Consider the following 23365-nt stretch of genomic DNA (forward strand, 5'->3'; position numbering starts at 1 on the left):
TTGTTTTGGGTTTAAGTCAGGTGGGGGATGCGGGCACCCAAGAGATTAGGAGACTTCTTCCAGATAGAATAAGGACTCAGGCTATGTCAAAGCTGAGGGGTGAGGGTCCATCATGGCCCCTTCACAACTGTGCCTGTCTTAGGTCGTCCCTCTCTTGAGGAATCTTACCTGTCATTGGCTAACCAGTCATCTGCCTGGGGCCAAGCAGGGTGAAGTAAAGGGGGCAGAAGTGGCATCCCTGCCAGGAAGATAAGCTTTGTCTCCTTAGTGGTTTATGGTCCTGAGGTCTTTTTACTCAGCCTCAGCCATGGGGGGTTATAGCTTCTGGAACCAGGCAGGGTGGTTCCCAACAGGTGACTGCCAGGGGAAGGCGGGGGTGGGGGAAGATGGAGGACAGTGAAGCGGGGATAAATTATGGTGGAAGGAGACTTGACTTGACTTGGGGCGGTGAACACACAATACAGTGTTCACATAATGTGTTGTGGGATTGTGCACCTGAAACCTGTAAAATTTTATTAACCGATGTCACCCCAATAAATTCAATAAAAAAGAAAAAAAGAAAACAGTCCATGCCCAAGTAATTTCTAAACGATAAATGGAAGTTCACCCAATGGTCCTTACAAAGGAGGGAAATTCAGAGCAAATTAACAGGATGTTCAAAAGCAAAGGAGCAGGATGTAGCACAACACACTGGAGAACTACAGGCCAGTGGCCACTGGTGGATACAGAGTGGCCTCACTTCCTGTCTCAACACCCGCGTGAAGCATGTCATGGGTTAACTTCTCAATAAACATGTAAATAAGATAAATGTTAGTTCTGAAACTCAGGTATGCAAAACTATAACTTCAGACCTCAATAGCATTTCTCATTTGAGCCTTCTTTGTGCCAGAATGTCAGAAACTCAAAACAAAGGGATCCTGGGTGAAATTGTTTGAGGTGCTGAGTCAAGCCTCACCTGCAGGTACTTCTACCTCTGGATTTTGATTATGTGAATCATTAAATTCTTGTTCTTTATCCACTGCTTGGAGTTGGGTTTTCTGCCTTAAAGAATACACTTATAGGAAAGGAAATTGGGACTTTGATCATTTGAGTGGCTCTCATTCTTCTCGTGCATTAGAACCAAGTGGGAGACTTGTTTAAATGCAGATCCCTGGGCCCCACCCTCAGAGACTCAGATTCAATAGGTCTGAGGTGATGCCTCTGAATCTGAATATGTAACAAGCCCTCAAATAATGGCACTGGTTCAGACCGCAGTGTGGATAGCACTGTCTTAGCCACTTACCGAAGGTCATTTGCTAGTAAGTGGCAATCTGGGATTTGAACCTAGTTCTGTCTGATTCCAAGCTCAGGACTTTTTCAACTCACCACCTTTGGTAAACAGGGTGAGAGAGTATTTTAACAGCAGGATATTGAATGTATTTGTCTTGCTTACAACCAGAAGACTAGCTGTAAGGGGGAAAAAATCCATCAAGTTTAAGTTGTTTATAGAATGAAGTGCAATAATTTTCAGCCACCCTTGCTTGATTATTCTCCCTTTAAAATGCCAGTCTTGTTTCTGCCCCAGCTATCTTTCACCTACACAAGACATCTCCCTCTTTGCACACACAGTACTTCATTATGTGGGCCACTTAATTACATGTGTAAAATGGAATGAAATTTCATATGTCCATATGGAGTCGTGTTAGGTAATATTTTTATAATGTTGCTTCCAGCCATCGTGTGAAAGTTATAACGTCATTGCCACATAATTTCTTGGAAATTCCCACCTAATATTATATGGGTAAGACCAAATAAACTTTTTTCTACCCTTCCCTTTCCCACCCTCTCCCCCCAACAATCTATCAACTGCTTCTATGGTGAAGGTTAAATGCCTGGACAACTCTGGAAGATTCATAAAATTTAGCTGGGCCTCCAAGGCCACCCCAAGAGGGTTGGGGGAGGGGATTTCCTACCTTGGCCAAGGGGAAGGGGCTGTGGCTCCTTCCCTTCCAACTCTTCTGGTATTTGAATAAAACAGCAGGCTGGTGTTTTGTTCTGTTCTGTAGGGAGGGAGTAGAAGGAGACCACAGATATGGGCAGCTTAGGGATGCTACCACTGAAATCAGCAGGGAAGACATCTGGAGGCCTGGATTCATCAGGTCTGGGTTGAAATCCTGGCAGATCCCAAGCCACGTAAGAGGCGTAACGCAAGCTCACAATGGCTTTCACTATTTTGCTCAGTTCAGTTTAAGAAAAACACTTAATGATGCTAACTGGGATCCCAGGCTCTGTGCTAAGTGCTGAGGACTCAGAGACAAACTAGACCAGCAACCACGCCAGACACTGGCATGTGATGGTAATGTGCACCACACCTAGCTTTTACACAAAGGAGTAATGTGACCAGATTCTTAGTTTAGGAAGACCACCTTGGCTACAGATGGGTTGGTGGGCTTAGAAGCATGAAGTATGGACAGTTCATTACTGTCAGGTCCAGAAAAGACATCTCCACCCCCTGGACCAGCAAGGCAGGGCTAACCAGAATGGAGGGGAGGGCATGGCAGAGGGATGCTGAGGTAATGAGAGCTGTAGGGGAAGGGGAAGACAAGGGAAGAGTTTAGAGCACTCCCAAGTCTCAGGTTCAAGTGACAGCGTCAACACTGGCTCATTCTTTCTCTGCATCTCGCCCAGTCTGAGGCACAGAAAATTGTTTAACCAGGTACTCCTTCATTGAATCAACTCAATCATCATCATTTTAATTCACTTCTCTGAGACTTTCTTTCCATTTCCAAGAAATTCATTGTTGTAAGGGTTGAGCTCAGTTGTGGTAGAGAAATCACCTCGCTCTGTGTCTGGCCCACAGTAGGTACAAAAGAGCCTTGAGTTCTTCACTATGCAGAAAATCTGCCAAGGATTCAGAGGACAGCTAAAAATGTCAGGTTGAACACATATATTTTAGCTCTGCTTCCTCCTAAAACATCACTAAAATATTTGTAGAGAGATGTTTTTAAAGCCATAAAACCAGAGGACAAAAGGAACAGTAGGGAAGACCTAAGCATTAAAATTTTAGATGGCGGGAAGCGGGCTGAAATGTAACTGATTTAGCAGGCCCGGGAAAGCCGAAGGCTGAGCCAGCAGTCAGAAACCGCAGGAGCGAAATGACTTACATAGCAGAACCCTCTAAACTTCAGTGTCTAAAGGCTCGGGAATGGCCACTGACATCCCTGGAAGGGGAAGGAAAGGTGAGGCTGATATAGAAGAACGGGTTGCAAGTCTGTTTAGGAAGTGGACGCCCCCTCTTCCCAGCGCTGCACAGGTGTGGTGACTGGCCCTCCCCTCCAGCAGACGACTGGAGACTTGGTCTCTACAGGGAAGAAGCAGTGACTCTCTAGACACCAGCCACTGAAAATGACGGACTGAATGGAAGTTAACATACTGCATGTTTCCTTGCTCAATCCCCAGAGGGCCAGCAGTCAGGCTTAGACCTACCAGGCAGTAGACATCAGAATTCAGAGGTTCTCCAAGGAAACAGGCCGACCACACTATTTACAGTAAAGGCAATAAGTGGCAAGCCCTCCCTCACAGAACCTCCCATTGGGTTTTTGTACCCTCCTCTTAAAAAATGAACAGAGGGCTGAGGTTCACCAGACACATTAGCAAAGTCTCTAACACTAAAGAAAGACAACAAAATAAGCAACCAAAATGTAAGTTGCCCAAGGAAAAGGATTTTTGTTTTGTTTCCAGAATTACCCCAAGTTCCTATTTGCCTAGCAGATAGTAAGTGTTCAATTCATATTAGTTAAATGAATGAATGAAACAATTAGGAATAAACAGTGATTATTTAAGGAGGAGAAAACAATTTTAACTACTATTAATATTTTAGAGAGATAAATTCAGCCTCTATACAACAAAATCAGGGTGCTATAAAAAAGAAAATTTCCGGAGAACAAAGAAAAACACTTGAAAATGTAATGTATGACACAGAAATGAAAAACTAAATTGCTGTGTGGAAGATAAAGTTTAGAATATTTTGCAAAAATACAGGGCAATAAAAAAGAAAAAAGAAAATTAAAAGACCAGACCTGGAGGTTCAACATCTGAATCTGTGAGTTCCTGAGAAAGACCTGGAGAAAACCATGAGTAGACAGTCACCAAAGAAACACCTCCTCATAACTTCCCAGACTGAGGGATATACATTCCCACTAAGTACCTAATGCAGTACAATAAATAAATGATACACATACCAAGGCACATTATCATGAAATTTCAAAACACAGAGACAACAAGATCCTACAACTTATGGAGGAGAGAGAAAGAATCAGAATAGTATCATCAGACTTTTCAACAGCTATGTTGCTGTTGAATGAAGCAATAGCTTCAAAAGTATAATGAGAAATAATTTCCAACCTATAATTCTACCCAGTCAAATTATTATTTTAGACAAAGTCTCAAAATATATTTTGGACAAAGTCTCAAAAAAGTGTACCTCTCAGATATCCTTCCCCAAGAAGCACCTGTAGGATGTGCTCCATCAAAACAAGGAAGTAAGCAAAGAAAGAGAAAGACAGAATCTAGGGCACAACATGTCTAACACAGGAGTAGCATGCAGTGTGATGGAGAAGGGGCAGCCCAAGACCAAGGTTGTACAACAGGCTTATCCAACAACTGATCTGTGTTGGAACAGAAAACAGATCTTCAAGAAGATAAAATTCCTAAGTGAGTAATGTCTTTGAACATAGTGAAGAGGACATTTAAACAAATGGAAGAGCTGAAGTTGTGATTAGTACATAGACAAATTCATACATGAAAGAATCTGAATAAAATAAAATACAGGGAAAATAACTCATGCAGGAAAGAGAAAATGACCGTAATCTTTCACATGTCACATCTTTCACATGTCTCATCTGTGAGCTCCACTGCGAAGGAGGTACACAAAGTGAGGACTCAGAGGGAGAAATCCAGTGTTCATTCTGAAAACCGAAAACCAGGAAGCAGCTCTATAAACTCCCTTCCTGTTGAATGTAAAACTGAGGGAATGTAAGTCTGGAGCTGCAGAGGACTAGCTCGTGGAAAGAGACTACCTGGGAGCGAGAGTGGAGAGATTAAAACCTCAAGCCTGGCTGCCCCATTCGAATGCCAGTGTTCAGCCACGCATGAAGCCCTGCTACGCGTCCACACTTTCAGTTCTGTCAGCCACTAAATCCCTTTTGGCTACAGAGACCATTTAAATTACAGTTCTGTCATTTATAATCAATGAAATCTAAGTAATGTAGTTTTTTATCTCTCCAAAGCTTTGTGTATTTTTCTTTTGTCTTGTTTTGTTTAGAAGAGGAGATTTTCCAGGTGTCCTCAACTTTCTGATTATCCCCCAAGAAGAGTAACCAGAAAATTTGATGTGATTCATATATCTGAGTGGTCTGACCCACAGGATTGCAATAGAAAGATTGATTAATAATTAACCTTTTTAAGCATGTCCTGTAGTTCTTTAGTGTATCCTTATGGAGTTGACTGAAATTTAGGATTAACTTGCATTTTCTCCAAGCATCATATTAAAATTTGCGAAATTAATTTCAATTCCAAGGTTTGATTGGATAATTTAACTCCTCTGGTCCTCACATCCCACATTTTTTTTTGGTTAAATTAATTGGACTTTAGCCATTCCTTGCAGTAAGTAGAGTTGCAAAAACAGAGTCCCAGATATGACACTGTGTTTGGCAGGCACTGGAAATTCAACAGCCTGAAAAATGATCCAGTTTTGTGAGCTGTATTTATAGCTGCAGCATTTATCCCTCGGTATGTCTTATCTGACACAGTTTAAGGTCCAGACCACTTGTCTTTTCCATAGCTCCGTCCAGGGCAGGCATGCTTGGCTGACATCCCCCAGCACATCAACTACCTGCCTTCCTGGCATTCTCTGGAAGAGAATTAATAGAAATTAAATTAACATTTTAATTAAATATAAATATTAAAGGGCCTAGGTTATCTCTGCAGGTGATGATCCCAAGGTGCCCCCAGGCCCAGGCCAGAGGAGAGATGGCTGCTTGAGAATTTACTTCTCATTTCTCTAGTGCCTCACACCCATATATTTAGCAGGTGTTGTTATTTCCAGTATTAACAAACAAGTGCCTTTTCTAAGTAAATTATTTTTAATGTGTAATAAATGCATTTAAATTGTTTCGTAGAGGTTTTCATCCAAGTATAGAATATAAGAGTTTTTGCCGTTAAATATATTCTCACTCAAGGTGAATGGGGACAGTGTAATGTCACATCACAGGAGAACAGTTGGCCTGTCTAGGGGCCAGGATCAAGTTATAATTGTTTTCCCCTAACTCCCCAGCCTGCCTGTGTTATTCATTAATACTATTGGGCTTCTTCAATTTCAAAAACATGCCTAAAGTCTACTCTCTGCTTTTCATGGTGAGGACACAGCCATTTTAGTTATTTTTTATAACACATTCCATTTATTTTATTTCACATTTTATTTATTATTAATAACACAATGGATATACTGTTTTTATTAAGATTAACATGTAAAATACTTTAAAATAGAATTATACATAAGATTCAAGTAAAAGAATATGCTAAATATTGTTGTTTCTTTAGACCTGGTTTGGGTGTTGATGACACTGTCTCATGAGCTGACTAAAGTTAATCCAAAGTCAGAAACTTAATAGGTTGTTTTAAGGTTGACATTGTTGCTCTCAGCCTAACTTTTTAGGTATAATTGATGATATAGGTCATATCAGGGAGTGTTAGAACATCAAGCTATTATTTCCTGAGCTTGAAAAATGCTAAATTATTTTTTATATATACTTTATGGCTCCTAGTACTGATTATTGCCATTTAAAAACTTCCTTGGTTTTATTGATGATAGTAATTTTGACAGAAATATCAATACAGGTAGAATATTACCAAAGGGGAAGAGACTGGTATTTTGCTGATTAGAGACATTAGCTCCTTTGACAGGCTTCTAAAACTGAGAATGTAAGTCAAATTCCACTGCAAATACAGTGGGTGACTCACTCATTCTCTCTCTCTCCCTCTCTCTCTCTCTTTCTCATAAGTATATGGAATTTGACTGGTTTGAACATTTCCAGAAATAAGTGGAATGCTTCTGAGAGGAGAAAAAAAACAAAACAAAACTGTACATCAGGGTCTTGTTTGTAATGCTTGCTGCTCACTCACCATTTGTTCTAGGCACCGTTGTACATAGAGCCGCTGTACCCAGGTGCACCAGAGAGCTTCCCGCCCACAGCTGGGCTCTCCGGGGATCTCTGGACCATGGCACCCACACTCTGGCAATGGCAGGAAAGGACTGAGACTTGGGGCTTCATCCCCTCAGCTTGGTGACTTTTAATGCCCTCATGCCTGATCAGGAAAAGCCATCACACGGACTTGAAATGGCTCCCCCAAAATGAACAGAGACATTTCAACTAATAATGCTCTCCAAATAAAATCAGTAGTACCAAGGTACCTCTACAGACTCCCTCGTTATCATCATCAAAGACTCTGATACTCACAGGCTATATCACACACAGAGCCCAAGTGCCACATTCATTCCAGAAACAAGTGCTGGACATTTACTATATGCTGAGCACTGTGCTGGGAGCTGGGAAGGCCAAGGCACAATCCTTGGTTCCGTAGCTCATCTAGCAGAAAAGACAGATGCAGAAACAAATTATTGTTGTGTAGTAAATGTGATCATGGAGGTCCTTTCTAAGTGTCTTGGAACCCCTGAGGGAGAGCCTGAGACTGGCTGAGAAGCCGGGGAAGCTATCACTAACCAGGCAGTGATATCCGGGTGGCGTCTGGAAGAGTGGGAACTTCTCAAATGGAGAAAGGGACAAATTTAATTCGAGCAAAAGAGAAGTGAGAGCCACAAGGTCATGGACAGGCTGGCAGGCTGAGGGAAGCACTGAGAAGTTGAGGACATGTTGAGGGCACAGTGGAGCACGAGGCTGCTAGGAAGTTTGGATTATATCTAGTCAGCTATGGAAAGCCAGGTTTTAGGAGAGGAAAAGAGAGAGAGGGGACAGCTCAGCCCTGTGTTGTAGAGACAAGACCAAAGGCAGTGATGGGAATAAATGGGAAATGAGAAAGCCCAGCTCAGAGGAAGGCTGGGAGAATCACAGGTGTGCCCAGGTTTTGAACTAAAGCCTCACAGAAGTCCCTCTCTCTCCTCAGCGGGAGACGCAACTCTCCCCCCAGCTCAGGCACCATCTCTGATCAGAGGTGGCAGGGTTCATACCTGCACTGAGTGCTCAAGCCTGCTGCTACATGTTTCACACATGTCATTTCATGGAATTCCCCCAAGTAACCCTGAGGGGTAGGGATCATGACCCCATTGTACAGAGGAGAACACTCAGAGGAGTTACCTGGGGAAGGTCGCACAGCTGGCAAATGGCAGAGCCAGCATGCCGTGACTCCAAAGCTATGCCCTATACTTACCCAGGTTTTTAGAAGCCCACTGTGGGGGCCGGAGGGCAGAGGAGAAGCCCACGGGGCACAGGGAGGATCATGGAATGCTAGGCCTGCAGCACTTAGGAACAGCTTGCATCAAACTTACAATGTGACTATGATAAAGTTACAGAAGTCCTTAGCTTTTCTTTCTCTAATGAGGCATTTTTCATAGGTAATAGCAAAAAAGATGTTGCTGGGTCAGCACCCCCTTGCACCCTTTGTTTCACTCTCCAGGTGCTGGTCACTAACCTCTGGGCTGGGCTGGAAAGTCTCCTTTATGGCCCGGCTCCCTTCAGCCCACTGCCCCACCTGCATCCCTCACACTCCTAAAAACTGACATCGTTTTGCTCCTGGACCAGCTCCTAGCTGGACAGCGAGATGGGAGCTCTCCTTCTCCGAGGCAGAAGCAACTGAGAAATCAGCCAACCACGCCCAACTACTGTGGAGGCAAAGGTTCCAGGAGCGTGGCATTTCCTACTCTTGGCTGCTAGGCTTGTAGAAGTTGGTGTCAGACAAGAGGCGGGCCCTTGAGATTCATTCATACCCCGGGATGTTCCAAGCTTTTACAAACTGTTTCACTCTCACGAAGGAGTCAAGCAAATAGGAAGTGACATCCTTTCTCATCTTCTCTTGACAAAAATCCACCTTGGCTCCCATTCCCACCATCTAAATCCATAAGCATTTCCTGATGCAGCTATGTGTGTTCCACAGTGAAAAAAGCAGGCAAGGCTATCCAGGCTAAGGGGCCAGAGGCTCCCGGAGCGAGGCCTGTCTCCCAGCCAGGCCAGCGAGGGCAGGGAGCAGCAGAACCCAGCAGGCTCCAGCAGCGAGCTGGGCGGTGGGGGGCCCAAGCCTCAGGCCTGCTGTGCTCCAGGGTGGGAACGGTCTGCAGGGCACAGACAAGGCCAGACACAGAGGTCATAAAACAAAATTTATCTTTAATTTGTAAGTGTCAACAGCAGTACAAAAGATGGAGTGATGACAACTAGATTAAGGGTAGAGAGGACAGTCTTGAGGTAAATGAGCATAAATAGGCAGTTCTTATAGACACTCCCCTGAGGGGCCTCGGCCCCGTCATGGCATACACATTATCACCCGAAGATGGCATGTTTGACATATCAGGAAAGCACCTTGTGCAAAAAGGAAAAAAAAAGTAGCTAAGGTGCCAACATACACCAAGACAGATAAAGACAGTGTGTCTTTCAATCTTGTCTTTTCCCTTAATTATGAGGTGGGGGGAGGGGTGAGGAGCCTTGAAATGTACCACTGAAAGAGTATTCAATGCTGAGTTTTGTCTCACGTCAATACTGCACAACGAAATCCAAGAAGTTGGCGTATGTGACAAAGCTAAGAACAATGATTCATTCCTTTAAATTTGAAGAGATTCTTTGCTTTCCCCACTTCTTTAACCCTTAGCGAACTTTTTTTTTTCCATTACAAGAGGAGAGTGTGAGAAAGATGTGATGGCAACCCTTAAGGTCATTTAAAAACTTTACACTGGACTGTACAAGATTTTTTTTGATAAACTATTTACATTTTCAGACTTTCAAACATATTCAAAGCAGCAATAGACACTAGTTTTTATGGTTTTTGTTTTTCTAATTGCCCAAATAGTTACCAGCCATGGGCCAAATAGGTACCTGCACTATACATAGAATTTCTACAAAGGAAATCTGCAGTAAGATTTGCTCGAGGGCGCATTCAATGCCCTCGGCGTCGCAGGGGCCACACCCGCAGTGCTGCTGGAGGAGCCAAAGCACAGTACCTCGACAACCGAGTCGCAGTTGTCCCAACAGCCCTACACAAACTTTACACTTTGAAACAGCAGCCAGCATGTCAGTCCAGCATGTCAGTGAATTGTGCTGATTAAATTAACATAGAATACAATCTCACAATATACATCACAAATTACAATGTCGGGAAATAAAAGAGTTACAGTAAGATAAGTTATGTAGTAACAGCTTATAAGCTTGTCTAAGGTAATAAAAATTTTACATGGCAAATACAATAATGCATGAACATAAATGCTAAGCATTCTAACTCGCTACAAGCTGGAGAAGGGTACAATAAAGACTGCACTTTCAAAAAAAGCGAAAACACGTATGACAAAGGCGGACAAACGGAGAATGCACAGGAGCAGACCTGCAATGTGCAGCACACAAAACAGTTAAATATTTGCACATTCCCCGTACTCCAAGAGCACCAGCACTGAGACCTCACTTTATGTTCGTGGTTCTTCAGGAATAAGAAACTACTGAGCAGGACATGTCACTGAGTTGCCTTCGAGCTTTCAGAGTGCCACGAACACCAATGACACGGGTATCTGCGCTGTCACCTGCCTGCCCCTCCCCCACCCATCTCGAGCCCCACCCCCAAGATGCCGGCATTTTGAATCCTTGTTCATGAGCTTCAGGAAAGCAATCTGTCCCCAAAGGAAAAGATGGGATTGGGATGAAAACGAAACGTGTGTTTGCATATCACTGTTTTCGATGATCTCAGCAGAGGGTTACACTGGATAGCATAGGGCATCGGAAAGAGAACATAATCGGCAGGAGTAACAGAGAGAAGTTGTTTATTAAGGAAGAAAACATGTGGGGGACAGGTGACTTAAAGAAATGATGCAAGTGCTTCTGTAAAAGGACAAATGAGGTCGCACAATATTATTATTATTATTATTATACGTTGAGAAGTGAGCTTAAGTGCCAACTCAGTCCTTAGACAAACATGTACAAAACCAGGCAAGGTTACAGCAACCATTTTGTCATTTTCTCATAACCAAGGAAGACCCAGTAATAATTCCAATACATTCCTCTAGCTGCATTGTTTGCAGTTGTTGGCACTTGGTACAAGACTTCTCATATGATTTAAAACCACTAAGTGATTCTTTTTGCTTTCCCTAATGAGTAGGTAGAGGTCACCTCTTTGCAAAATTAGTAAACTGAGATAAGCAGCCTCCGCTGTGGTGTTCAAGTGACCAGGCTGCCTTCCTACGGGGGTGGGTGGACTTCCTCGAAACAATTCCTGCTTTCAGCTAGTGCCTGTCTTCCTGGCTCAGGAGGGTGTGTTCCAAAGAAGCAGCCTGGCTTCATAAGGAAAAGAAAGAAGCCTTTAATTTCAGCCCTAGCGTGATCACACCCTTTTCAAACACCCAGGCCCCAGTGGGGCTAATGTTCAGGGAAGGCCAGAATTTGACAAGCTCAATAGCACTGTGAGGCCACACCTGAATTTAGAACTTGGCCTGGGAGTCCGTGTCAGGACCCTGGCAAATCAAATCAGGCCTGAGGACAAGGCTGGGGAGTATCAAATACCAAGTGAAGCAAACTGATGTGCTCCTAACAGGTTGAGCTATGAAAACAACAAAGCTCTCGTACCTTCCTGGAAAAGATGCTGCCTCGTGTCTGCCAGGGAAATAGAGAGATTGCTTGCCTAGCTGTTCTGTCCACAGATTGACTTACTTTCTCTCCCTTTTCTTCTTTCTTTCTTTCTTTCTTTCCTTCCTTCCTTCCTTCCTTCACTCCTTTTTTCCTATTCTTTGTGGTTCATTTTTTAGGATGAGATTGTCTGTCAGTGTCCCTGTTCTAATGGAAAAATCCTAATCCTGCAAGTTCTTTACTGAAATAGAGATAATTTTTATCTTTGATTTGAAGATACTACGAAATAAAACAGCATTGAGAGAAGTGTATTAATAGTCTTTAATCTAATTGGCATGGTGGGACTTTTGTTAATGGCCAATCTCAGAGGCAGATTTTTGCTTCCATTGCAATATTCATGCTTCTTGCTATTAAATGGTCACAGAATGATCTTATGCAGTGTGTGTGGATTCACAAAGCAAATGGACTCTCTCCCAGCTGTACTGGGAATGTGGTGTGCTCGATTCACTGACTTTCTCTAAGAAAAAACGTCCGAGTCTGGGCCTGTGGACAGTGGGTTCTGACTGCACGAGAACTCGAGGGGAGGGCGTTGCGGTCCCGGCCCCAGGGGCAGCGCTGCTCTCCCCAGTGGCGGGCGCATCACCGTCCCCACGAGGTGCAGTGACGTGTCAACTTCTAGTCTGGACTGACACAGACGATAGAGAACAAAAAGGAAATACATAACTTATATCTCACTAAGCATTCATGAACCAAAAATAAATTCTATTTCTATGTTACATTTACACAATTAGAAAAATCTAAAATGAGATGGTAAAGTCGTAAAAACTTTGTTTAAGCCCCGCTGCAAATAAAATGAAGTGATCCCTATGATTGTCATTCTTAATTTCCAAAGATATTTAGAGCCACGCTTGGCTAATAAATAGAATACACTGCCTATGCACAGAATTTAGATTCAAATACAGCATCACTGTTTGACCCAGTGAAAGGGACGTTTACAATCAGATCATTCCTGAACAGCCTTTCATTTTTGAGAACATGGCTAGAAGTACCTGAACCCCAGTGCTGAGGCAGAGCTGGAGCTAAAACAAAGTGTTCATACACACATGTATTTTGCATAAATAAATGAAATAACAAGACATAAAAATGACTCAAATCCGGCAACTGTGAGGCAAGCCCACACGAGTCGAAACAGATGACTTTTGTTCATGTAGTTTTTCATACAACAGTTTCACATTAGTCAGAAGTGATAAAAAATACCATTTATATCCAGTGCTTATAACACTTACGAAACAACATCTGTGAGTGTGTGTGTTTTTTTTGTTTTGTTTTGTTTTGTTTTTACTACAAGTGAAATCAAGTTTCAGTCCTAAAGAACAGTCCTTTGTTCTCCACCAGCCCAGAACATTATTTTGGCATGGTCATAAAACAAACAAAATTAACCTGCTATTCTAAATGTTTGCCCTTGTGCAAAATTAATTACATACAATACAATGCTAGCCGTACAGCACTCTACCTAAGCAACAAAAGAAAAAAGGAGTAGGAGAGGGAGAAGGCCGAAGTCCAGGAGGGTGAGAAGAAACCACGAGAATGAACTCAGGAGGAGGGGCACATATTCAAAAGAAATCAGTAAGACCATAATAATAAATACTCATGTTTTGATAAAAAGGACCTCCTCCTCATTTGAAATAAATGTACAAAAACAAAGTTCCAATCCCCAACCAATATTAAGAACAAAACATTCCTATCAGTACCTTAGTCAGCTTATAGAGAGCACTCCCAGATAATGATGCAGCCAGCGATATCTTGCCTAGACCTATTTGTTGCTATTAGATATGGCCTTGAACACTCTTTAAATAAATATGAAGGTACACTATTTTCTTCCAAGTGACAAAATGGCTCAAGAAATACGATGGGGCCGTTCCTATGTCCTGGTGATCAGATTTGGGTTGTCCTGTGAGGTGAACTGTCCCATTCACTGACATTCGCCACTGAACCACTCTGGGTGAGCGCCTGCCCTGCCCACCTGTAGGCAATCAGTTCTGGTTTCTGGAAGGTCAAAATGGCACGGCCAAGCTCCCTGTGGTTAGGAGATGGGGACCTCGCTGCCTCCCAGCCTATCAGCACATCCCCAGAAAATCCCTGTGTGACAAGTGCCATTGATCTTGTTCACAGGGAGGCCTGCCCCCCACATGGCCACCGACAGAGGGTGTGAGCTGGAGGGACTGTGTGCTACCCCGGGAGTAATCTGTTCCCCAGAGTTAACAGTAGGAACATCCCCTCTAGGGAATGTATTTCCCCTCCTTCTCCTTCCCTACGGTTTTCTCTCATTCTCCAGATGCATCACGACTATCTGCCTCTGTCTTTTCTTTGAGGCTGTCATGTGACTTCTTGTACCCTGGGGATTTTGCAAAGAACTCCCTAGATGCGCCAGATGGGACAAGGCAGCTCAGTGTAAAGGTGCTAGCCAATGACGACATCACGGTGGCCTCCTCTGTGATCCACAGCCTTGGGCTTTAGGTTTGGCTGCGGGACTCTCCTGCCCAGAAGTCGCCACCTTTGACCCTTGCTGCTGAGTGGCATTCAGGGAAAATGCCACCAAGCTAGATCCTACCACTTGCTGCTGGGCTGACATAGGGGAAAATTCTGGCCAAAGATTCAAGGTCATGGCAAATCTCAGAGGCGTAGCTGTTGAAGATTAAGACTCTGCACCTGTATCCAACCAAACACACAGCCCTGCAGTCAGATACACATTCGTGTATAAAAACAACAATGTCGGTATTTAATAGTACCTTGTTTCAGAAATGCTTCCAGATGCTCTGGGGACATAAAATGACTATGTACATCTTTTGTATCTAGCAGGAGAAGGAGGTGAAAAGGGCTGAAAGGTTCTTTGGGGAAGGATGGTGAAAAACAAAAATTATTAAATTAATGCCACCAACAATTTTTTTTAAATAAATAGTAAGTGGACCCTTGACATTCTGGAATGAATAAATTATTTAAGAGAAAATGTGTTAAGACTGAATGTCAGGGTTAAAGGCAAAGGGATAATGGATGTAGTGAGAGGTGGTCTCAGGCAGAGAAGACCACCTTGTCGGTGTCTGGTGTGGTGACCGCTCTGGTGTGCGAACGCCGTCCGGCACCGCACGCTGATGGCACGTTAGGAGGCAAACACAATTGGGTACGTGCACTGTGGCAACCTTGTTCGTTCCTTACAATATCTTGTCTCCAGATTCCTGAGTACTTTACCATTTTCTGGAAAAAAATGTATGTTTTGTTATTTTATTTTAAGATGCCAAAGATTGTCTAAGACTTTGCAGTGTCTCCTTTAAGACTTTCAAAATATTAAGATTCAAAAGTGATGAGAACGTTTGGCACATTCAAAGTTGAACTCTACACATGGAAACACGGAATTCCGAGGCCTTTCAAATATGCTCTACATGCAGCTGCACACGCCGTGGACTTGTTCTGTTTCACAACATGAAATCCTCAGTTGTTCTCTAAAGTAATTCAGAATAAAAACACATTCACAACCTGTAGGCCGGCACAGCATACCTGAGTGAGAATGTTTAACCCCATCTAAAACAGTAACTTAAACCTTTATCAACATCCAAAAGAAAAAAAAAGTAAGACAAAAATATAAGACTTGTAAGACAGCTATGGGTTGAGATAAGTTTTCAAGTCCTGGTGTCTCATATTTAATATGTCTTCACCTAAATTAAAAAAACAACAACAACAATAACAATAACGACAAAAAACTCAAGTTCATGAAAAATCAGGGAAAACTTAATCTGTCTCACACTTTACAAAACAATTAAGACCATTCTGCTGATGTAATTGTGGAGCCACAAATGCATGCGGGCTCTTAATTAAGAACTTTTTGTTGGGGAAGGGGCGGTGAAATGTCAGAGTACTTTAATTCAGCAAACAAACACTCCTCAGTTGGCACTGACAGCTTCCGGGGCTTCGTTTTCACTGCTATAGTCTGATTTGGGATCATCTTCATAGTCGTCATACATTTCCATTTCATCCTCTCCATTAATCATTTCATTTCCAGCTAGGCTTCCGCCATCTGTCTTCATACCATAAGTGCTCTGGATGACCGGGAGGCTGGGCTCTGGGCTGGCGGAGGTGCTAGAGCAGTCAGATGTCATCTGAGGTGATGGTGTGGTAGTTGCCATAGTAATAGCACCGGGATACACAACACCTGTTCCTGTGGTGATTGGAATCTGAGGCTGTTGCCTGTATAGATTCAAAAAATAAAATAAAATAAAACAGGAGGAAATATCTATATACATATATTCTTCTGGGTGGCATTGAGATTCATCCTCTACACATTCCAAAGTGGGGGCGGGGGGCGCTGTTTGACATTTTAAGCAAATGGCAAAATATGACAAAGGTGCTCCCTGGGGGAGTCCTGCAATTCTCCCTGATGCTATGGTTGGGAGTTATGCAGTATCATGGAGCAATTTATTGATGGTTTTGCAACATAAAAGCGGGGTTATTATAACACTGCAGATTTGGCAAAGCTTGGATAACACTTGGCATTTGGAACGAATGTTGTAGTTAATTCCATAATGTTACATGTGAGGTCATTTTTAAAGATTCTCCAGAACATTAGAAAAAAAATAGACTGGTAACATGAGACATATTCTAACGAGGCTGTGAAGCGAGGCTGTGTCTCCACCTTGGTCTGAGAACTGTACCGAGGAAAGATCAAGATGAGAAAGGATCTGGTAGGTCCCAGAGTCAGACATAACCAAGCGTGTATTTAGTGCCCACGCAGTGTCTATTTACTTCTGGGGCAGAACTGGCAGGGAAGAAGCTCCTCAAAGGAGCTCCTGTTTTCCCAGTTAAGGAAGGATCATCTTGGACGTCATTATTCCTGAGGCTCTGGGCTGGAGTCAGGGCTGGGGGAGTCAGGCGGGAAGGGCGTGAGAGCTCTGCCTCTCAGCAGAGTGATGATACACATGGATCGCCCCACCTGCTGTCCCGGTGGCGGCCAAGACCTGCTCACGACAGATCACTCCATCACAGTGCTGCTCCAGTTCAATTACTCTCACCAGACCCTTTATGAAGACCGCCTCTCCCTCTGCAGGAAGACATGGCTCTCTGTCTCCCAACTTCCCCTGAGTCATTATAACTGGTCAAAAGAATTAAAGACCCGCTACCTAGCTCAGAAACTGTGACTGAAACACTATTCTCATGGGTGCGATGGTCACCAAGTGTTCTCAGTCTTTACAGAAAATAATTATAGTTTAAGTTTATTCCAAAGTGTCATTGTAACTACCCTTTCTGAAGCTCTGTTTCCATATATTTATAAAGGTTGGGGTAAGGGGAGCCTTGGAAGGTCCTCTCATCTCCTAACACTGATGGCTTTAGGTCAGTCCATCACTCACATGATTCTCACTGACCCTCTACATTGTCAATGAAACTTCCCATCCACCTCAGTCTGAAAGAAAAACACCCTGAACTGATAAAGAATTAGCGTGGTTACCAGCTATTCTTCAACATGTCCTGAAGGAGCATAGTTTCTCAAAAAGGCCTGCATATTTTCCATCCCGGGGGAGAAGAAAGGATGACGACAGCCTAGAACTGCTCTATGCGATGCCTGATGATGTTACCTTTACCCAACTCTCTCACTCACGAGCAGGCATGGGAATGAACACCTACCTTTGCCTAACATACTACATGAAATATTTTCATACATATCACCTCATTCAATCAATATGGCAAACCCGTGAGGTATGGCTACGCCCACTTTTCAGGTGAAGAAAGTAAGGCCTGTGGCCCTGGATTCAATAACCAGCAGAGCCAGAATATGAACCTGGGCCATCTGACCTGACTTCCATCACTCTGTCCACACCTGGTGCTGATCCATTCTCTGTGATACTCGTGGTGACTTTTTTGACCGCTTGAAGGGAGAAGGTGATAGAGGGATCTCAGGCTATGTGTAGAAACATCCTATCAATAGTGGCCTTCCTCTCACAGAGCCAAATTCTAAACACAGTGTACTTCTGCTTTCTAAGTTTTGGGCAAATTAATGCAAATTAAATTTCATGCTAACCTGCCCAAGGCAATGAATGCCTCATTAAACATTTTACTGAATTTGGATAATTAAAATAAAAATACTTTTGCCTTAATCACATAATGAGTGTAAACTCTTTTGCTGCAGTAGTAACCCATTTTACAGCTTTCTCAACTGAATGAGCTAATCTATGATATAAACTCTACATACAACACACAAGCTATCAAATAGTACACTTCATTTTCACACAGGACTATTTTTTAATCAAAAAGAATAGATGGTCATTTTTGCAGTAATTTTAACTCAAAGTATCTAGATTTTAGCTCTGTTAAATAAAATTTGAATTGAACTCCTATGATGTGCTGGGGACAAGGCTTGGTTGCTTTCACATTATCATGTTCAATCTTCACAATAAGCCTGAGAGATAAATAGTATTTCCACTCTTTTACGGATGCAGTAACCAGTTACATTTCAGAGAGTTTAAGTTGTTTGTCCAAGGCCACCCATGCACCACAGCCAGGAGCCAAGCCCTTCCTGGTCACAGATCTCCCCTGGATATCAAGCCGGGGGCAAGAGAGGCAAGCTCACACTACCAGAAAATACTTAGCGAGCTAAGTCAGAATCAAACCTTTTAAAACTGGGTTTCATGTGTTTAACAGTATTTGGACATTCAGTTGGTAATGGAACACTAAAAATGGACCACAGACAAACAAAACACCCGTACACCTTATACACGCACCTCTCCTGCGTGAGACATGTGTGATATTCAAAAGCCCGGGGGGCTGAATGATACCAGACTGTATCACCTACGAACGTACCTACTTCCTGCCTGGCCATGACCCTCATTCCTTAGAGATGTTAGCTCCTGGCTCACCGCTACTCTCTCTCCAACGTCACTCCAGCCTAATTCTTGATGACTCACTATCCACATAGGTGATCGTTCCGACGCCTTGCTATCTCAGTCTCTCACCTACTTTCCACTGTGAAGGTCTGGGCCCCTCTCCGTATCAATTGTTCACTTTCTTGTCATGCAGCTGACCCTGGCATTTCCAACTGCAACCTCTCCTTAATCTCAATTTCAAACATCCTACTCTGACCACCACATCGTTCTAGTTTTTGGCCTCTAATCCGCAGTTCAGCAGTTCTCCCACTTGCCCCCACCATGGATCTAAATTCCTTAATCCTTTAACCAACTTTCACTGTTCCTCTCCTTCCCCGTGTCCTCACTTACTCTTTACTCAGTATAAATTCTGTAGTTAATCACTCTCTCACAGGTACTCTCTACACTCTTACGTGGCAAAACTCTTAACTCTCCACCTACTCCGCGACGACTCCCACACAGCGGAATTTGAGTGCATAAAGCACAATGCCATGCTTACAAGTCTCTATAAGTTTATGAGTATGAACTTGAAATTGACCTCTGGAGCTGTTCAGCCATCACACTGCACTCTTCCCTTGACCACTCCTTCTTCTACTCTGCTAGATAATTGTTTCATACCTTCTCAACTTCTCCTCCCCCATCCTCACTCTCAGTTGATGACTTAGCTTCCCATTTCATGGAGAAATTAGAAGTACTCAGAAGAAACTTTTTTTTTCATTCTTACCTGAGGACATGTTTATTGATTTTGGAGAGAGAGGGATTGCGGGGTGGGGAGAGAGAGAGAGAGAAACATTGATAATGTTGATGTGAGAGAGAACATCAAATGGTTGCCCCCCACCCCACCTCTGTACATGCCCCGACTGGGGATTGAACCCACAACAATTTTTTGGTGTATGGGATGACACCCCAACCAGCTGAGCCACCTGGCCAGGGCCAGAAGACACTTTTCACAAGCTCCCACCATCACATTTATCTGCCACCTTTGTCTGTACTCCTAATTCTCTACCTGCCTTCCTGTATTTCGAATCAATTGATATTCCAGTGTAGGACCAACCCCTCTGCTTGTGCACTGAATCTGTCTGCTCTTGCTTACTGAGGACCTCTTTGCAGCAACTCTCTCTCCCATCTGCATTATCAATTTTTCTTCTTTCCTGGATCATTCCTAGCAGCAAATAAACATGCCCTAATCTGTCCTGCTTTAAAATGAAAAAAACAACTAACATTCTTTCTTGACTCACACCCCCCTTCCTGCTACTACTCTATTTCTCTAATCTCCTTCAAAGCAAGAGTCTTTGAAAGATTGCACATAATCACTCTTTCCATTTCTTCTAGTCAAGTCTTTCTTAAACCAACTTTAATCACTCCCAACACTTCACTGAGACAGAGCTTGGAAAGGTCACACACCAACGATCACATTGTTAAATTCAGAAGTCCATTCTTGGCCCTCACCTTACTTGACCTATGTCATGAGCTGCATTTGATATAGTAGATCACTTTTCTCCTTACTGAAATACTTCGTTCACTTGTCTTCCAAGATACCACACTCTCCTAGTCTTCTCCCTATCTCGTTAGCTGCTCTAAGTCACTTTGCTGCCTCCTCCTCCTCTCCCTGACATCTAAATGCTGAAGTACCCAAGGACTCAGTCTTTTCACCTCTTCTCTATCTAAATTAATTTCTTTGGTGATCTTGTCCAATTCTGTAGTTTTAAATATTATCTGTGTACTGACAACTCTCAAATACATCTACAGTAAGTACTACATTCCTAAATCCCAGACTCATATATAAAACTTGTTTGATTTGGATATCCAAATGCCATCTCAGTCTTACAGCTGCAAGATTGAACTCCTGATCATTCTCCTTTGTATCTGCTCCTTTAGTGGCCTTTGTGATCTTGGTGAATGATTACTTCAGCCTACTGGTTGCTTGGGACAATCTTTGGTATATTTCTCTCAAACCTTATATCCAACTCATCAGCAAATCTTATTGGTCCACTCTCAGTAAAATATCCAGAATCTCTCTGCTTCTTGCCATCTCCACCCCTACAAACCTGGCCCAAGCCACCATCAAGTCTAATCTGGTTTGTTATAAGAACCTGGCCATTTCAGGCCATGGCTCCTTCAGACAATACTAAACATAGGAGATGGAGTGATCATTTTGAAAGCTGAGTCAGATCACAGTTCTCCAGCGTTTATAACCCTTCAGTGCCTTTCCATCTCACTCAGAGTCAAATTAAGTATCTTCACGATGGGCAAAAAGTCCTTTCACAGTTTGGGCCCCTCTTACCTCTCTGAAGAGCAACAGGTATACTCTTCTCACCTCCTCATTTCTGTCCTATCACTCTGGTCTCATAATTTCTAAATAAGCCAATCCCAATCTTTCCTCAAGACCTTCACGATTGCTGTTCTCTCCACCCAGTTCTTCTCTCAGATAACTGCATGGCTTGCTCCCTCAACCTCCTCAGTCTTTGTTTAAGTTTTATCTGCTCAGTGAGGTTTTCTATAGCTGCTCTTTCTAAAATTACACTCCATCCTCTGAAACTCCCTACCCTCATTCCTACTTTACCTTGTTCTAATTACTATTGAATATTTATTTATTCACTTGTTGATTGCCTGACTTCTCCCACTAGAATATAAGCTTCATGAGGATGGGAATTTTTCACTAACATAGCCCCAGATCTTAGACAAAGCCAGGAACACAGGAGTGCCCAATAAAAATCTACTGAATATGTGGAATGACTGACTGACTGAATGAATGAATGAGTGAACAAACTAGTGAGTGAGAGGAAAAACAAATGAAAAAAGCTGGCTAACTTATCATAGAAAAGAAAACAAGTAATGAGACTACATATATGGCAGAGAAGGTAGTGAAGAAGGGATGTGAATATAACCATCTTCAGATGCTTGAATGGTTATGTTTATAAATAAGGAAGAGATTTGTTCTAGAAGAGACCAAAGAAAGGGATTAAAACCAACCTACAAAGTAGCAAAAAGGCATATTAAGGCTCAGTTAGGAGAAAAGAACTGTCTAGCATCAGGAGACATTCTGCAAAGAGACCAGCTCTCTTGGGAAGTGGTGGGCTCCCCAGCCCCGGAGAGCCTGGGCACAACTTAGAGAGGGCTCCTGCAATGGCTGGTTGCTTGAATGATGTGACTCCTGAGACCCTTTCTAAGTTACCAGAGTCTATGGATGCAAAACTGTAAGCTAACTGTCTCAGTGATCTTCCCAACTCATTGTCATTATCAGTATAAAAAGAGACTAAAAAATTCAGTGAGCATGGCTAATTAATAGCTGGAGATGCCTAGCTTCCAAGGGTTTCCAGAATACTGCTCCACCCTATCTATCTTACTTTCCTTCACTGCCAGGGGAATTCCTAGCTTTCTTCTTTATTATTGAACATTTCCACACCCCTGCCCCCATGTGTTCACATTCTCCTTCACACTAAAACAGGGATCTTTCTCCCTACTTTCAGCCTGGCAGAACCGAACCTCAGGTCCCCTTCCTCTAGGATGACCTGTGGTCAGACCTAAGGCATAGTGACCTCTCCTCCTCTGAGCTTTACTTGCTCTTTCTATAAAATCAAAATGTGTACTTTATTATACACTATGTGCAACACTATGTAATGCATCCGTGTGTCTGTAACAAACTATTATTTGCTGATCTATTCATGTATGTGCCTGGCTTCCCTGACTGTAGCATTCTCTGAAAGCTCCCTGTGTATAGCATTAATGCCTCAAGTACTATATCAATTTAGTACAATTTAGTACAATTTAGTACAGCACTGGTTTCAAACAAGCCCCTACCAATTGACTGACTAATCAATTAGCAAAATGGAAAGATCCAGCCATCATGCTCAAGCTTTGTCTATTGGAAATTACTTTCCTAAAAAGCATTTTTCCTTCCTTTACAGATCAATTGCAAAGTCAAAACCCAAACACTGCTGATTTCACAAACAGGAATAGCTGGTAAGTATTGGGCTTTACGAATAATGAATGTGCACATCAAAACCAAAGTTGCAGATGTTTGTAAAAGTATACACGTGCAGCTTCCATGAGCAGAGATGGTTAAAAACCCTCCCATCCAGCCCAAGTGACAAGTACACGCTGACCCTCACAGAAACCAAGCAGCCCTGACTGCATCCAGCATAGCTGCACAATTCCAACTCACAAGAATATCTTGAGAGTACAGTCTAGCTTGGCCAATTGCAAAGGAAATACATTTTTATTTTTGGCAAAGCTCTGTTGTTTGCTGACCCTTCAGACCTTTGCAGCATCTGTAAATGAAGGCAATGAAGTGTGCTTCATTGGGAGATAACCCTGTCATTGCACATGTCTGTAGTCGATGCCGCGGTACGGAATGGAAACAGGAGCAAGCTTTTCACCTTACTTCCGGAGATTCTAATCCAGCTTTCTTTACAGAAGGCCGATACTGAAAATAAGTACGGCTAGTCTATGCTAATCGATTATATTTATAAGTACCTTATAGGTCTGATTAGACCTTTTTAGAAGAAAGATCAAAAGAGAAACTGTTCAAATCACTTATAGCATAAGGCAATAGACTATAGTTCTTTATAACATGAAATATATACTTGGCACATAGCATTATTTTTCTAGAATAATAATGTTTACTCTAATTTGGGGCTTCTAATCTGCCAG

At 42.8% G+C, this 23365-nt stretch overlaps 1 protein-coding gene across 5 annotated transcripts in view; it reads right to left on the minus strand.

Moving 5' to 3' along the window:
- Nucleotides 1-9354: 9354 nt before the first annotated feature.
- SOX6 (SRY-box transcription factor 6) overlaps nt 9355-23365 on the minus strand; it is a 607033-nt gene continuing 593022 nt past the window's right edge. For all 5 annotated transcript variants that reach the window (XM_045825240.1, XM_045825238.1, XM_045825237.1 and 2 more), the window contains one exon: nt 9355-16046. In XM_045825240.1, the coding sequence (XP_045681196.1) occupies nt 15743-16046 (304 nt within the window). In that variant the 3' untranslated portion in view covers nt 9355-15742. The remainder of the gene's footprint in view (nt 16047-23365) is intronic.

This window comes from Phyllostomus hastatus, unplaced genomic scaffold (genome assembly GCF_019186645.2).
Source record: "Phyllostomus hastatus isolate PE091 unplaced genomic scaffold, TTU_PhHast_1.1 phas_scaffold_585, whole genome shotgun sequence".
In the NCBI taxonomy this organism is placed as follows: domain Eukaryota; kingdom Metazoa; phylum Chordata; class Mammalia; order Chiroptera; family Phyllostomidae; genus Phyllostomus; species Phyllostomus hastatus.